This window comes from Vanessa cardui, chromosome 10 (assembly GCF_905220365.1).
Source record: "Vanessa cardui chromosome 10, ilVanCard2.1, whole genome shotgun sequence".
Lineage (NCBI taxonomy): Eukaryota > Metazoa > Arthropoda > Insecta > Lepidoptera > Nymphalidae > Vanessa > Vanessa cardui.
The window spans coordinates 1,308,492-1,327,242 of NC_061132.1; the positions used below are offsets into that span (position 1 = coordinate 1,308,492).

Consider the following 18,751-nt stretch of genomic DNA (forward strand, 5'->3'; position numbering starts at 1 on the left):
TCTACATCGTATAAAATAAAGTTTATTAACTACGCAACTGGTTTTAATGCAATTTGCCTCAATAAACAGGGAGATTCAAGAGGTAGGTGTATATCTCTCCTAACGAGAATATGACAATATATTTGTTTTATATTTGTTCTGCAATTTAACACATGTTTGTAGAATTGTTGTGTACCCGAGTAAAGTCGGATGGGTATAGCTAGTATTGAATATTCAATTTATGCTCAACAGATACAACATGGCTTCTCCAAACGATGACATGGAAATGGAAAAAATTGCTGAAGATGAACTGTCAAAACTGCAGCGACAGGTGATTTTTTTTTAAATTTATAAAAGAGTCAAGGAATAATATATTCTGCCAAGTTCTGTACTAATCTTCGGTCCTTTCATCTTTTATAATTGAAGGCTGAATAATTCAACCTACATTTTTGAGTCTTTTAAAAGTAGTTACCTGTTATCTTTTTATTAATCCATACAATTATTATATTTGTGCATAGTAGCCTTTTGTAGTAGCATTTTGTTTCTTATAGTACTCTCACATTGACCATGACTTGCCAAATAACACACCATTATTCAGCCCAATTTTTTAAAGTTTTAATGAAAAAAAAAAATGTTTAACTTGGTATTGATATTTAAATTTTGATGTTTATTCTTGATTTGAGTTTAATTTTCACTATTTTAAAAAGAAAAGATACGTGATTAAATTTCTAAAAAGTAACGAACACTTCTATATAGATATAACGTTAATAATGAACTCGCTTGAGAAATTTTGTTTGAAATTATACATACGTAAAAGAAATGTTGTCTTCTGAATTCTATCTTCAGATATTTTACCTATTCTATAAAGCTTACATGTTAAAAAGAATTAAAAGGTTTGAAGTGAGTTAACAATATGATTAAATGATCTCTACTGGGCGGTCTTAAATTTACGTAATATTTTAAGTTAATCTTTTAATTAAAGTAATTTCCACGCGAACAAAGCCGCGGGCAAAAGCTACTACTAATCAAGATTAATCACAAAATCTCAGAAATTATAGCACCTACTAACTTGAAATTTGGCTTCTTATGAGGTGAAGACAACCTTAGTCCACCTCTCGCCTGGTTAGAGGTTCATCAGATTCAGCTAGTGTTATAATATAATGCTATTTATCCAGTTTAGAGTTATGGAGATAGACCGAGCGACCGTGACGAGCAGCGTGCAGCCCACGCTCAGGGTCCAGAGGAACATCATACGCACGCTCACCGCGGAGCTCGACAACATCATGATGGAATTACGGGTTTGTTAATCTCAGACAATGCATGTCAATAAATTACTGTTGTGACAATGATAGGCGAACTGACGACCGATGATTACGGGTTCGAACGCAACCAAGCGCCACTGAATATTCATGTGCTTAATTTGAGTTTATAATTCATCTCATGCTCAGCGGTTAAGGAAAACATCGCACGAAAACCTGCATGTATCTAATTTCATAGAAATTCTGCCACATGTGCATTCCACCAACCCGCATTGGAACAGCGTGGTGAAATATGTTCCAAACCCTCTCCTTAATGGAAGAGGAGGCCTTATCTCAGCAGTGGGAAATTAACTTTACATGCTCGGTGGCGATGGAAAACATCGTGAGGAAACCTGCATGTATCTAATTTCATAGAAATTCTGTCACATTTGTATTCCATTAACCCGCTTTGGAACAGCGTGGTGGAATAGGTTCCAACCCTTCTCAAAGGGAGAGGAGGCCTTAACCCAGCAGCTGCGAATTTACAGGCTGTTGTTGTTGTTGTATTCTCAACCAATGCATGGCATTCGTTTATTATTGTTGTGACAATTGTTCGTGACAATGTCTATGTGTGTTGGTGTCTTAGGTACTTTTTATGGGCGGGTAATGCCCCTCTGGGTTGTTCCCACTTAGCAATTAACATTTAGCCAAATAAAATTACTTTGTATTTTTAACGTACCTCAGAAAAGGAAGCGATTCTCAATTCGACTGTATTTTTTTTGCTAAATTCATATCTCTACAGATATTTTGTCTTTGCTGCATCTCATGTTTAATTTAGCAATTTTTCTTAACAGGCAGCATCAAGATTCAAAGTTTGAAAATAAAATATATTTTTTTAAATTAACTTCTGTTTTATATCTCATATACGTATAAGTCTATTATAAAATCATATTAATAACGATGTTTGTAGTTTCGCAATATTAACAATAATTGTTTATCGTAACACCAGTCACATCAAACAAAAAGGAGATGTACGTTATCTAGTTTTTTTTTTTTTTTTTTTATGGCATAGGTGGCAAACGAGCAGGAGGCTCACCTGATGAAAAGTCACTACCACCGCCCATGGACATCTGCAACACCAGGGGACTTGTAGGTGCGTTGCCGGCCTTTCAAAAAGGAGTACGCTCTTTTCTTGAAGGTTCCCAAGTCGTATCGGTTCGGAAAAACCGCCGGCGAAAGCTGGTTCCACAAAGTGGTTGTGCGAGGCAGAAAATGTCTGAGAAATCGCGCTGTTGTGGCTTTTCGGACATCAAGGTGGTGCGGGTGAAACTTAGAATTTTGGCGAGATGTCCGAAGGTGAAATTCAGCAGCCGGGATTAATCCGAACAATTCCTCGGAACATTCCCCGTGAAAAATTCGGTAGAAGATGCAGAGTGATCCGACATCTCTACGCAAAGCCAAAGGATCAAGGGGATCGGAAAGGGCTTGATCGTCGATAACTCGAGCCGCTCTACGTTGGATGCGGTCAAATGGAAGGAGCTGGTACTGGGGAGCACCTGCCCAGAGGTGAGAGCAGTACTCCATGTGAGGCCGAATTTGCGCCTTGTAAAGTTTAAGGCGATGGGCCGACGTGAAATACTGTCTCGCCTTGCTGAGCACGCCCAGCTTTTTTGAAGCCAATTTGGCTTTGCCTTCCAATTGACCGCGGAACTGAACGAGGCTCGAAATATCAACGCCAAGTATTCCGATACTACCTGCAGCGGCTATCGGAATGTTCTCAAATCGTGGAGATACGACAAATGGTGTTTTTTTAGCGGTTAACGCGCAAACTTGCGTCTTTTTGGGGTTGAAATGGACTAGATTTAGCCGGCCCCAATTCGAGACTTCGTTTAATGAAGACTCGATTTCAGACACAAGTTTGTTCCGGTTCTCTTCGACGTTTTCCCGAGAAATATTAGCGCGGCCGGTGTATAAGGTGTCAACGGTACTGTCGTCTGCATAGCAATGAATGTTCCCGATTTGCAACAAATCATTGATATGCAGAAGAAACAGAGTGGGTGATAGAACGCAGCCTTGTGGAACACCAGCATTGACGAATTTTAAGTCAGAGCATGCACCGTCGACAACGACCTTGATGCTCCGATCTGCCAAAAAGCTGGTAATCCAATTGCATAATTTCCCGGGAAGCCCATAGGAAGGAAGCTTCGAAAGAAGCGCTTTGTGCCATACACGATCGAAGGCCTTCGCTATGTCCAAGCTGGCTGCTAATGCCTCCCCCTTGCTCTCAACTGCTTCAGCCCACCTGTGAGTAAGGTAAACTAGAAGATCACCAGCTGAGCGACCCCGACGTAAACCGTACTGGCGGTCACTAATCAGCTGATTCTCCTCTAGGTACCGCAGGAGCTGGCAGTTAATAAGGGACTCCATTATCTTGGAGAGCAAGGAGGTGATGGCTATAGGCCTATAATTGGACGGGTCTGAGCGGTTGCCTTTTTTAGGGATCGGATGCACCAAAGCTGTCTTCCAGGAATTCGGGACGACGCCTAATGTGTAGGATTGCCGGAAAAGACGCGTTAAGACCGGTGCCAACTCGGGAGCACATGTCCGTAGCACGATTGGAGGGATACCATCGGGTCCGCTCGACTTATGAATGTCCAAGGAAAGAAGTGCTTTACGAACTGCACTTTGCCGGAATTTAACCTCCGGCATCGTGGTATCACACCGCGGAATTGTTGGTGGAGATTTTCCTTGGTCATCCAGAGTCGAGTTCGACGCGAAGAGAGAGCCTAAAAGGTCAGCTTTCTCTTTCGGGGTATGGGCCAATGACTCACCGTCTCTGTGCAGAGATGGAAAAGATGGCTGACAGAAATTCCCTAAGACAGCCTTAGCGAGAGACCAGAACGCTCGTGTTCCTGAAGGGAGACGCACCAGTCTCTCGCCAATTCTGCCAATGTACTCCGTCTTCGCCCTAGCAGTCACGTTTTTGAGGGACCTAGAGGCAGAGTTGTATTCCTTTTTAAATGCGCTGGTATTTACATCACGAGACGCAGATGCATTAGCCCAGGTTTGATAGCGTTCCCACTTTCGGCGTGATGCCGTTTTACAGAAGCGACCAAACCAAGGCTGGGCCTTGCCACCGATGGGTACTGCAGAGTAAGGAATAAATAGTTCCATACCCTGAAGCACCACATCGGCAACAGAGTCAGCAGCAGCGTTCGGATCATCCGGCGAGAAACAAATCTGCCCCCATGGGTAAGATGCAAAAAAAGACCGCATCCCATCCCAATCTGCTGACCTGTAGTGCCATACTCGGCGGCACCCAACAAAGCGAGGCCGTGAGTACCGCACAACCGGCACTGTACTCCGGACGAGACAGTGGTCAGACGAGCCCAGAGGGGGATCGACGATAACCTGATAGCCATCCGGATGTGAAGTCAGCAGAAGGTCCAACAGAGAAGGTGTATGATCCTCCACATCCGGTATTCGCGTTGGCGAGTTGACCAGTTGTGTCAGATCATATGCTAGAGCGAAGTCAAGAATAGATCTACCCGCATGATCGGTGGTGCGTGAGCCGAGCCATTCTGCGTGGTGAGCATTAAAGTCACCCAGAATAATGATCTCTGCGGATGGAATCTGCTGAAGCACGGAATCTGTAGCCATTTGGACGTGCTCAACCAGTCGGTCGGTTTCGGCATTACCGCTATGGGACCTATAAAGGCACGCATAGATTCGCGGATGGTCATCGCAGTCTACACGCAGCCAGATAATCGATAGATCCTGTCCTTCAAGGCTGCCGAGGCGTCGAGAACAGATATCATCTCTGACGTAAACGCATACCCCAGCTCGTGGTATAAAGGAATGTTCCAATTTGTACCCAGGGTACGAGAGAAAAGTCGTATCGGCAGGAGAAGATATCTGGGTCTCGGTTAGAAAGAGCAAGGCTTCGCCGTTTCCAGATGGTAGTGAACGGCGTTGAGGTTGGAGTTGAGTCCCCTTATGTTGCAGAAGTCCACAGCGAGGGTGGTAGGGGTTGCCTTATGATGCCTGCTCCGCTTGCCTCGAACAGTGGCGAGCGCAAAATTGCCCCCCCCAGAATTCGGAGGGCAGCCTGGGCATCCCTGCTCAGGTGGTGTATGTCCTGAGCATGGATGCCCAGAGAGGGATTCTCCACCGCTGTCGCTGATGGTACCCTCCTGGGGTAATTTAACCAAATTCTGCATAACCATCAAGTTTTGGGGGGGAGGGGGATTGGGCCTCCGGAACTCTCACTTACCGGACGAAACGCGGTAGCATAACTACCACTTTACGCCGATTTTAAGTGAGAGAGTGGTACTTCCCCGGGCGTGCCGGCCCATTCGGCTGTAACCCGAAGTTATACAGCGTGGCACTACCACTTGTAAGTTAGTTACAATTACGATAGTAGTAAGATATCTAATGATCAATTCAATTCAATTCTTAGTTTAATGGCTTTTCGTTGTGCCGACAGGGCACAGATTATTTCGCCAATGACACGTAGGATGGAGAAGACACGAATGAGATTGATCGGTACGGCTGAGATAATAAACTCAATTGAATTTTAAAGCCAAGAATAGTTGAAGTAATTTCCTTGTATCTAATGATCTTCGCAATGGGCGTTTTTTTTAAAAAATCATTTTACCTTTTTAATTATGATTATAGTAACCAATAAAACGACTAGTATTATGCATTTTGTATTCTGAGACTTGAATCTATATTATAATATTATAAATATGAAAGTAACTCTGTCTGTCTGTCTGTCGCTCTTTCACGACCAAACCGCTTAATCAAATTTGATGAAATTTGTTATGAAGCAAAACTTGAATTATTTATTTATTTATTTATTTAATAAGTACACTAACAATATACATATTAATTGATGGCTTACACAACATCCAAAAAAGAAAAACAACTTCTGATATGTACATCGATTACAAGTGTACATAACATTCATAGTGTATCGTGTCAACATATTTGTTTAAAGTTTAAAATAAAACATATTATACAATTTAAAAAAAAATGACCTATGCTATCGTCGTTTATAAACGTAATAACAATAACTAAATAATATAACAGAAAAAAAAAGAAAAAAAAACAGGAATTACAAGAATGAACATACATTTTTACACAAGCAATCTAAAATGCATTCAAAGACGCGGGCAAATACTAGTTATAAATAAAACAACTACAGTAATATGAACTAGGAAGGAAATGCATAACTCTTCATCAAAGTATCATCCCACATCGAATCGCCTGATTACCGGATAGAAACCGGTAACCGCCAATAATTTTACACGCTTTCAACAACAGCCGAGCTGTTTAAGTACATTCAAGAATTAACGCCTAGCTAATTAAGTCAACATACCGATGTTTAATAAATGTACACGACATGTTAATTTTTTGTACAAGATACTCTAGACGCATTTCGATTGCAAGATAGATGACTAGGACGTTTCTTTATGCAAATTGAGATGTACTCGTATTCTGCTTTCTATCGATATAATAATACGATACAGTAACGTCACTGATTACGAATGACAAGCTCTTTTTGGCGGGAATGTTAACAAGCACTAATGCGTTACTGTCATTTCTGTTACTAACTCAACTTATTTATTATTTTAGACATTAAAATTTATTCGAAACATATCAAAATCAAATCTAAAACACACCTACTATATTCAAGAAGGCTCTTACAATAATATTGATTTGTTATTTTACAAGTTTAATTATAATTTTGAACGTTCAGAATTTAATCATTAAATACTTTTTAATGATGTCATTAGAAATCTATGTCTTAATCTAATTGCCTTTGCTTAGTTTACAGTACGCAAGGAAACTAATAAAGAAAATATCTTGTTACCTCTTTATTTATTTAAAACTCCAACGGCATATTAACACAAACAATGCAATCAAACATACACAGACTGATGTATATACAATACCTGTGTAGTATGTAGTACTGCACTCTTAAATAAAATAATAATAAGTACCTTAAATATAAAAATAAAAAAAAACAACCTAGTACGTTATAAGTTATGTACTTAAGTTAATGTTCATTAATCATACTGGTTTAATTCTGCATCCAAGGTGAATTAGAAAACGTAACACAGATTTTTTAATGGCACCATTCGTGGCTGTGACACATAATTATATAATTGCGTAATTAAATTGAACATGTAAAGCGTCCGCTCCCGACGACCTCACCGTCAATGTAGCCAGCCTCACAGACACTTATCACATATAATCCATGCCTTTATCTTTGCTAATGGATACAGTAATATCGCTAATGTCATCTCGTTATTCTTCATTCAAGTACTAATCACATAACCTTTAAATAAACATGTTAGTGTTGAATCAAATGTAAGACTATCACAGATATTAGAATCTCGTAACGCAGTTAAAGATTTTATACGCAAATCAAAATATACCCTATTTAAATGCAGTCTAAGAAATACTTTTGAATTGTCATTTTACGATTAACAACTTGTTAAAGTCCCACTGCGGGACTAAAGCCTCCTCACCTATGAGGAGAATTTTTAAGCTTATTTATTTAACAAGGTTATACAAAAGCCTATGGCCCGCAGTGCGGCGTAAACAGACTGTTACTGGACTATTTCATTTATATCAAATTTAATGTCACCACCACTAACCAGTCCAGATTAAGAGTATACGGATAATAACCGGAAATAAACCCACTAGTTTTCCAATAGTTTTTATGACATATTTATCATAACAACAAACAACAACAGCCTGTAAATTTACTACTGGGTTAAGGCTTCCTCTCCCTTTGAGAAGTTTTGGAACATATTCCACCACGCTGTTTCAATGCGGTTTGGTGGAATACACATGTGACAGAATTTCTATGAAATTACGCATGCAGGTTTTCCCACGATGTTTTCCTTCACCGTTGAGCACGAAATGAATTATAAACACAAATCAAGCACATGAATATTCAGCGGGGCTTTGAACCTGCAATCAACGGTTAAGATGCACGCATTCTAACCACTGGGCCACCTCGGCTTAATTATTATTATTTATCACCGTTAAAAACGTTTCATGTTAACATTCACCTGTATAATAATCAACGAACACTAAATCCACGCCTTTTGATATAATCCGAATAAGTGGGTATTATGACTAACGTGTTACAAAAACCTTTTAGCTGACAAAAAGTACATCGAACCTTATGGATAACGCGAAAACTCGAGAGAAACTCATAACTCTTTTGAAAGAATACGAGAGAAGTTCCGCAGAAGTAAAAGAACATCGCACTACTATCACTGAGCTGGATTTCCTTTTGAAACAAGTTCAGAAGGAGATAAAGGGTTTGAAGTCTAAGGGTGTTGGGTTTGAAAAGGTATTGGTTATTTAGTATATATTTATGTTATTTGCAACTTTGTTCAAGTAAACTCGACTCGACTTGACGTGTATGTAAAGTAAAACTTTGAGACATTATTATTTTACAGGGAAAATAAGCAATTACCGCTTACAGATGAATGAGGAAATTGATATCCCTTCCCTATCCCTTTATAGGAAAATAACATATTTACCCATTTCCTCTAAATTATAATGTTTATGGACTCATTGGACAACTCCGTCTTAAGTATTCCACGCAACTTCCTGAGATCTAAGCGTCAGCTATATTGTACACTAAAAGTTCTAAACGCCATTTTTTCACAAATCATAGATTATTCAAGCTCTCAACCAATTTCATCACGTCCATTCGATGCCAAATGTCTTTTGGTTGGAACAGGATTATATTTGCCATACATATAATTAAATCTTATTTTACGTTTAAGTTTTTGAAGATAACATTGCAGATAGATTTTCAAACACAGGAGAAACTAATTCCAATCTTGCTAAAACTTATATATTCCTTATTGCCTAACTTGAGTTTTGGGAATGACTGCGATACACACACTACATTTTATTTACCAAAAGGCAAAGCGACTGGACACATAAATTTGACCAGAACACTAAACGAGAAGATTGTAAATCAAAAGATACCTTAAAACTAAACGTGGCATATTTATGTTTCAGGATTACGCGATATCCCTGACGAATCAAACGATCATAAGTCAACTCGAAAACCGCTTGAACACAGCCATGAAAAAGTTCAACGCGGTCAACAGCGACAACTACAGCATGCGTCTCGAGATCGATCGCTTACTGCGCGACCGGTGAGGCCGACGAACTTATTCTGAACTAGATGTGCCTTGTGTGTGTGCCTGTGTGCTTGTAAACGTTTGAATTTAACAAAAAACAATATTATTGTAGCCAAGTTACTCCTTATTATATAAGCTATCCGCCTGTGAAAGTCCTGTCAAAATCGGTCCAGCCGTTCCAGAGATTACCCGGAGAAAACAGAGAAAAATTGTAAAAAATTTTTTTTTGGTATATGTATCGTGTATACATATGTACATTGAGTAAAAAAGGGCTTTGAAATAAAACTAGTTTTTAACGGATTTAAATCGCGTATATTAATTATTTTTATCATCCCGACGTTTCGAGCACTTTACAGCGTTCGTAGTCACGGGTAGACTGACCACGAACGAAAAAGGGCTTTTTTAATATTACAAACAGACACTCCAATTTTGTTTTATGTGTGGATAACAAAATTAGTAACCCTTGACTTTTAACATATCGGACAGAAATATCGCTTATCTGACCGAGGCCTTTGTAATAACAATTTTACCATATACTTACTTAGATATTATTAATGGAACTTTTGGAATTAAATAGCGCAGGTGAGGTCATACTTGTACGATGATAGTTCCGAGAAAAGCTATCGTTTAACGTCACTTGTTAGAACGTGTAGGTCATATCATACAACTCAATATTAAGCTAGTTCCACACAATCGATTAAGCTACAATTTCATACATATTTTTGGTACTAGTTACCATCTTTTATGGGTTTTAGTATAGAGATTAAGTGCAAATGTGCAAAAGTGTAAATTTTAAGTGCTATAATTGTTGAGATGTAATCTAAATAAGTTAAAAATCGATTTAATTTTGTTTGTGTTTTTAGTGTTTATCTCACTTCAATAGATAAGAATATGTGTACGATGATGGTAGGCTCGAGAGCCGTCATTATAGAACTATATATACTCTATGTTCTAAAACTAAGTCTTAAAAATTATAAAGTATTAATATCACTATTAACATCGCCATTCAAGTACACTTTAGCAATGACTTTGGTGTCGTAATATTATAAATAAAATTTTAACAAAAAGAAAAACCGACTTCAAACAAAACACTATTTTAAAACAAATGAATATGCACGAAAAAGTAATAAAAATAATTGCGTATTCAACATATTTTTTAGAGTCTTCCTAAGTTAAATGAAATGAAAAATATTAGACTACTTAAAAGTCGATTAACGATTATATCATGTAGTTATAGTTATTGGTATATTTGGAGCCGGTGTCAGCCACGGTGCCCTTGCCCCAACAATCAAAAGAAAGAAGCGATACGAGCCCCTTGATTGATCCAGTATATTATTGTGTAAAAGGTAATTTGTAAAAAACATATTTGTTAAAGTATTCTCGTATTGTTTTTTGATAGATATACTGTAGGGTTTTATTGGCTGACACCGACTCCAAATATAACAATAATTATAACTACATGATATAATCGTTAATCGACTTTTAAGTAGTCTAATATTTTTCATTTCATTTAACTTAGGAAGACTCTAAAAAGTATGTTGAATACGCAATTATTTTTATTACTTTTTCGTGCATATTCATTTGTTTTAAAATAGTGTTTTGTTTGAAGTCGGTTTTTCTTTTTGTTAAAATTTTATTTATTTTTTGATTTTAAGTGAAGCTGATGTTGACTAACTATTTTTTTTTAATATGGATAGATTAAGCGTTCCGTTTATGTGAGTCAGAAACTACTTCGAGGACAATTTCAAAGGAAACTTGCGAATAAAGCAAAAATAGACTTTCGAAAATGCGGATTTAATACGTCACGCGGCGTAAACTACAAGGATCCCTCGAAAGAGCTGTAATCGAACTCAGCAAAAAAAGCTTTGAAAAAGACCAACTATATTTCGTACATCATATGACATCACATCACATACACAAAATTTGATTAAAGATAGTAAGAAATTCTGCCCCATATCGCACCCTAACTGCGAGCCGTATAGGAGTTCCATCACTACATAGTATAAAACAAAGTCGCTCTCTCTGTCCCTATATCTTTAAATCTACGCAACGGATTTTGATGTATTTTTTTTTAAAAGATAGTGTGATTCAAGGGGAAGGTTTGTGTATATAACACATGAACAATATAGTAAAGAAACACTGATAATTTTAGAAGTTTGCGATGTGATGTCGTATATAAACAAATTCTGTAGTATATTTAGTATCAGTATTGCACCCGTGCGAAGCCGGGGTGGGTAGCTAGTTGATTATAATATTCGACTATGATAATTACATAAACATAACCACATTACGGAAGGTGACTCAAATATCCAAATAACCTATAAATAAAAGATTCGACCGAGTATCGCTAACGTGCTCCTCAGAATTGTTCCGTTCCCTTCCGTTCCGTTACTTTGTCATGGATCCTGTGCTCAGAACCTTACCAAACTTTCACCAAATTACCCTTGAAGTATATATTTTATAATAAAAAAAGAATTATCAAAATTGGTTAACGTGATTTTCAGTTATTCACCTATTTGTCGCGTATATACATAATGCAAATTTAAGACTTATGTCGTTTTCACATGGATACCATCATCGGAAAAAAAAATTAAAAAAATGGGACCCCACGGGAAGCACTACCTTTCAAACAAAAAAAAAATTATCAAAATCGGTCCACCCAGTGAAAAGTTATGAGGTAACAAACATAAAAAAAAAAAAAAAAAAAAAAAAAAAAAAAATACAGACGAATTGATAACCTCCTCCTTTTGGAAGTCGGTTGAAAATATAAATATAATAACATTAATCGGTCATATATATCTAGAAATACAGACGAAGAAGTCTGTAGTCAGTTTGTAGTCTTCCATGTTAAAAATACCATTTTTTTGCGCCGGAAATACGCAGTACGCGTTTCCGCCCCGTGAAGTGGGAGGGCATGTGGGACAGTGGTTCGCTACCGCATACCACTGTGACGATATTTAATTCGCATTTACATTTGTTAATATTCACTAATTATTGATTTATCCTGCAATTCCAGGCAATTTTTCAATACAATGTGGAAGGGACAAATAAAACGGCTAATGGAAGGCAAGGCCCAGATTCTCGAGCTGGTGGAACAAGCTATAACCACCTATGACCAGAGGGAGGAGTGGTGCGCTAAGCTGGACGCGTTGAAAGAGAAAGCCGCGATGGATTACAGGAAACATTGCTTGGTATGATCAGACGCGGAATTTATTTAAGGATTTTGTAAATTTTAGACTTAAAATTAATATAAGCAATTCAGTATTTGTCTTTAATTTAAAAAAGAACAATTCTCACTTCGTATTTTACTTGTGATATTTCGAAATATCAACCGATTTACGATACGAATTCGATAATTATATCTAAAAGAAAATATAAGTATAATCAATAGTCTAAATCATTAGAAAATCGTGTACAGGTTTGCTTTTACAAAAAATACAACTGTTAATAAAATTCGTCTATAGTTCACATTCCGCATGCAAAGCATCAAACAATAATATTTAATAGTTAAATAATTTCAAATTAAAGTTCATTTGTTTAATCAATATCATCAAAACATTTTAATTTTACTCAAACATTAGAAATTGCAGATACGCCTTTTCTAAATGGCGCGTTTACAATCAGGGATATACTTCCGAAAAGCCCATACCTCCGATTGACCTGAATTTTGGTATGTATAAGTATTTTGGTACGCTAATAATGAATATGATAACCAAAATACCCTCAAATTTCATTTTCAAGGTCAAATACAGAAATAAAGGGTGTTTTTCAAGGTTATAATAAAAATATTAATCTTACAAAAAAAAGTTTCCTACAAAAGTTGTAGATCTTAAAAAGATGAATATTTTTTGTTCTATATACTTTTCTCCTAGAGCCAGTCGTTTGTTTAAAAAAAATGGGATAATGTAACAAAACGAAAAAATGCATGTTTTTCAAGGTTATTGTAAAAACTATTGGTCATAGATTAAAATGTTTCCTACAAAAGTTGTAGATAATAAAAATATGAATATTTTTGTTACATATACTTTTATCCTAGAACCAGTCGCTTTTGAGAAAATTGCGATAATGCTTCAAAATGCGTATATTTCGCTTAAAATTTAATACTTATCTGTCAATTATTTTTTTTTAAACTAAAAACTCGCTCTTGAACGTCTCCGCACCGGCTTACAAAAACACTCTAGGGGTGTCACAGACAAGTATCACGTAGAGTCGGGGTATACTGATTCGGTTTTTCCTAAGAAATCGTTTATGGTTAGAATTTATCTGGTTTCAGGCGAAATTTATGCAATTTCAAGCATTTTCCCACTTTTCTCAAAAACGGCTGGCTCTAGAAGAAAAGTTTATAGGACAAAAAATATTCATCTTTTTACTATCTACAACTTTTGTAGGAAACATTTTTTTCTATGACGAATAGTTTTTATAATATGCTTGAAAAACATAAATCCATTTTTTTGTATTTCTTTAGATTTGACCTTGAAAATGAAATTTACGCTTACTATCATTTTCGTTATCAGGACATCGAAATACATATCTATACAAAAATTCAGGTCGATCAGAGGTATGGGCTTTTCGGAACTACACCCACAATCAGTTTAATAGGAGTAATCACCTAATTGATGAATAAATACACAAGTAAATGAAACGACAAACTTTAAATCTTGAATTCCAGGAGGTACGCGAACTGCAACGTCAGTTGGATCACAGCATGAAGCTCGAAGAGTTTCTCCGTACGAAAGGCACAGTTCGCCTCACAGCCGCTGACGCTAAGGCCGAAGCCAAGAAGTTGGAGCAACAGGAACAGGAGACACGAGTTTACAACAACTATGTCAACATATTAGATGCGATTAAGGTATTTTATTGAGTCGAAATGGCCCAGTGGTTAGAACGCGTGCATCTTAACCGATGATTGCGGGTTCAAACCCAGGCAGGCACCGCAGATTCATGTGCTTAATTTATCTTTATAATTCATTTCGTGCTCAGCGGTGAAGGAAACCATCGTGAGGAAACCTGCATGTGACAAATTTCATTGAAATTCTGCCACATGTGTGTTCCACCAACCCGCATTGGAACAGCGTGGTGGAATATGTTCCAAATCTTCTCTTCAAACGGAGAGGAGGCCTTTAGCCCAGCAGTGGGAATTTACAGACTGTTGTTGTTGTTGTTGTTGTTGTTGTTTAAGGTATTTTAACATTCTTCTGGTAAGTCGCCACCTCATTGACATTTGTATTGTTGGGTAAATGAGTACCCATCAATGCAAAGTCACTCACCATCATTACATAGTATAAAACTATAAATATATGCTTAGATCTTTAAAATTACGCAACGGATTTCGATGCAGTTTTTTTTAAATAGGTAGAGTAATTCGAGAGGAAGGTTTTCGTATATAATACATGGACAATATAGTAAAGAAACATTGCTAATTTAGATGATTCTAACGTGATTTCATAAATTCTGTAGGGTCGCTATTAAGGTCTAAAGTGCTTTTCCCATGAGCTTATAAATTCGGTTACTCATATAGAATTGGAACACACATCCAAAGTATAGCTGTTTGCAGGTACATGTAGGTGTCATAATCTTTCATTCCCATCACTTGTTAAATAAAAAATTATAATTACTGTAGACCAATTAATCGAACCAATCTATCGGTTTGATTTATTTTATGACATAGGCTTCAAACGAGCAGGAGGCTCACCTGATGGAAAGTGACTACCACCGCCCATGGACATCTGCAACACCAGGGGACTTGCAGGTGCGTTGCCGGCCTTTGAGGAAGGAGTACGCTCTTTTCTTGAAGGTTCCCATGTCGTATCGATTCGGAAAAACCGCCGGCGAAAGCTGGTTCCACAAAGTGGTTGTGCGAGGCAGAAGTGTATGAGAAATCGTGCTGTTGTAGATTTTGATTACGACTGGTATCATCTATTTTCCAGTCGTCGTCAAAATGAACTGACATACTTATTGAAACATAAAACATCTAAGAGAAGTCATATGCTTCAAATATTCCTATTTTCTTTATAAAATCGTCAATCCTTAATTGTCAACGGTTCGGATAATCGAAATTCAGCACTTTTTGACAAATAATCAAACATAAAGATCTTATAGATAATTTACTATTTCACAATGTTTAATGTAGTCCTTATTTTCAGGAGTACACGGGCGAAGAGGACGTGGACAAGCTGATCCAGGAGTTCACCCGTCGAGAGGAGGAGAACTACGCGCTCTTCAACTACATCAACGAAGTCAACACGGAGCTTAAGCATCTCAGCGACAACGTCAAAATGCTCAAAACTAGTATCGGTACTACATAAAATGACTAACATAGCTTTAATTTCTACGGCAGTAAAAATGGTATGACTTGCAGTGGTACAACTGACTTCTCGACCACAAACCATGCATCGAATGTGGAAGGCGGTGACTGCTCCATCTGATGACCCATAATGCCTAATTATTTTAAAATGTGCCTGCTATAAATTTCTATAATTGGAGGTAGACATTGGTAATGTTTAGTTGTTACGATTCTAAATCCAAAAATCGAGTACAAAATTGAGTCGTCAATTTAAAATTGTAGGTATAATCGTGTAAAGTCGGTACTAATTTCTTACACTATAAATATTAAATATTACTACGGAGTACACTGGCACTACTCTAACGTAGCTTTCTGGCGTTCGGTTAAATTCAAGAAGATTAATATATATATTAATATAACCAATTTGACTACTATTTACTAATTCTTGTCACGGTCACTTCTAAAGCATGATATTGAACAGCTAAAGAACAATTTTAGAGGACGAACACGAAAAACATCAAGCTAAGCTATACCAGCAGCAAGACAGCATCGAGATGTTAAGAACGGCGCTGGAAGAACGGCAGGAAGCAACGAAGTACCTCCAGGCTATGTACGACAAAACTAACAAGGTCTTGACTGGATTGTTGCAAGAAGTTCAGACCTTAGCCATGTACGTATCTCAATTTATGAAATTTTTTTTTATATAATAACCGGTTAGGCATATGACTCCACTCCACCTGATGGTAAGTGGAAATGGAATCCAAACGCGAAGACGACTAGTACGCACAGCAAGAATGAGCTGCACTAGTTACCCTCGCCATGCCGGCCCGTAAGATGCCTCCATTCACGCCTCGTTTGAAGGCACCCAGGTTATAAGAGGAGGGGAACACGTGTGCTGGTAAAGAGTTCCATTTTTTGGCGGTGCGACAAAGAAAAGAGTTGCCAAATTTATTTGTGCGCGTTGGGTTAGATGTCACAGTTAGGCGATGAATTTAATATTGTATTTAATATTATACAGATGTCTATAAAAATATCGTAAATCGTAAATAATTTTATATCCGGTAAAACCTTCAAAAATCAAAATCAAAATAAACTTTATTCAAGTAGGCTTTTACAACACTTTTGAATCGTCATTTTAGAATTAAGTGAAGCTACCATTGGTTCGGAAATTACCTTTACATTATAATACCGGCATTCGTGTAGTATGTGCATACGAACGATGGATGAAATTATTTTCGGGAATGTAAAGTTTTGTACGGGGCTGATCTAAAAGTCAAATGCAGATATTTATATTACAACATCTACGGCCATCAAAATTTGAACAATGTAATTAAAATAAGGGCTTAGTAATATTATTTAATAGGTGAAATAGAAAAAAAATATATATGAGCATACAGCAAACTTTTGTGTTAACTATTGGAATTTAACTCTCCTTGACAACGCTTGTATGTATGTTCTTGCCAAAAAAACAGACAGTACTAAAAGGCATTTAAATTCCCCAAAAAACTGTCAAACTCAACTCTTACATTACACCCTTGCGTTGAGTTGTAATAATTTCATCCTACTCTGTCAAAACCATAAAGCTTAATAGTAAAGTATAATTTCCAGGTCATCAGACTGCGATTCTCTACCGCTATTAAAACTGCTGGGTAAAACCTTGGATATAAACACTACAAACGCTCGTCTATACATCAAGAGCCTGGAGAAGAAGATATTCGAAATGACAGAACTGATCAAATATGACGAGGTAAGATAAATCGCTTAGACCAGTTCTAAAGTGTCTTAAATACAGTATGTACATATATTATTACATGTATGTATAATATAACTATGTAATTCATAAGAATTAACAACATTAAATGCTTAAATATATACATATATGAATTAAAACTAGTTAACTGTATAAATCTTGACCGCGTGGAATGGTGGCAAGAATGCTAGCAGCATTTCCCCGTTGAATCAAAATTTTAGTATGTATATGATTATATATACCTATTACCTCTCTCATATCGACGCGACTTATTTCAAAAACTACGCTGATCATCAGCCACAGATACACACAGAATAAATAAATAATAAGAACAATATGTAATTCTAACTTCGAATTTATCTTATATACCATCATCATAAATAAATCAAACATATTGAAGTAAATTACTTACTCAGTTGAGCTTACAAATCCAAATGAAACACAAATAACACTTTTAGCAAATTATTACAGGTCGCGTCAATATCGATATTACAGTCCGCGCCCAATAAGAAATATTGACGCCGGTTTAATTCAGTTTCGCGCTCTTTTGTTTTTTTTTTTAATTTGTTCTAGCCAGTTGTATGGATAAAGGAATCTCCTTAATACATATGTACTTTGAACTTATCGTATATATAATAATAAAATTTTAAATAATTTTGGTGACATAAATATTTTAAAAGTTAAAAAATTAAGAATCGACTCAATATTCCCATTAACAACAACAACAACTTTAGTGTCCTACAAAATTTAGTGACGCTTTATAGTCCGTGAAAATAGTCGATACAGTCGTATGTAAACGACACGAGAGTTTTGTTATGTCATATCCAAACATGCCTCTTAATAAATATGGCCCCTTATCAAAAAAAAGGTCGTCAGTGACCATGACTAGTCTGATTTAACGAAAAAAATTTACCTTCGAAAATTAGATTTTATTTTTAGGAAATGAAACAAAGACATACAATAACATGATTTTTTTCTTTGATTTCTGTGTGGGAAATTGGGACTTTTTTCCCCGATTTGGGGAATTTCGCTTAGATTTTTGGGGAATTAGGTGAATAAGCATTGGCAACCCTGCCCCTTATATACGTTTTTTCTCTGTGTGCACAGTGTGTGCAGAAGTACGCGGAGAGCAAGGAGCGCACGCCGCCCGCCTCGCGCCGCCGCCGCCGCGCGCCGCACTCCTAGCGCGCTCACACACACACACACACACACACAGGCACAGGTACACACTCAAATAGATAAATACGTGCGCTTACTATTATGCGCACATTGATTGACTTAAGCATAGACTTTTAGCTATACTTTATTTCAACGACAGGAG

At 37.0% G+C, this 18,751-nt stretch overlaps 1 protein-coding gene across 1 annotated transcript; it reads left to right on the top strand.

The window, feature by feature from the left end:
* Window positions 1–236: 236 nt before the first annotated feature.
* On the top strand, window positions 237–18,639 carry LOC124533149 (coiled-coil domain-containing protein 63-like). Its single transcript, XM_047108313.1, has 10 exons — window positions 237–310; window positions 1,155–1,277; window positions 8,395–8,589; window positions 9,273–9,412; window positions 12,414–12,588; window positions 14,067–14,246; window positions 15,541–15,691; window positions 16,179–16,350; window positions 17,289–17,427; window positions 18,538–18,639. The coding sequence occupies exons 1-10, from the start codon at window positions 239–241 to the stop codon at window positions 18,613–18,615; spliced, it is 1,425 nt and encodes a 474-aa protein (XP_046964269.1). The 5' UTR covers window positions 237–238; the 3' UTR covers window positions 18,616–18,639.
* The last annotated feature ends 112 nt before the right edge of the window (window positions 18,640–18,751 follow it).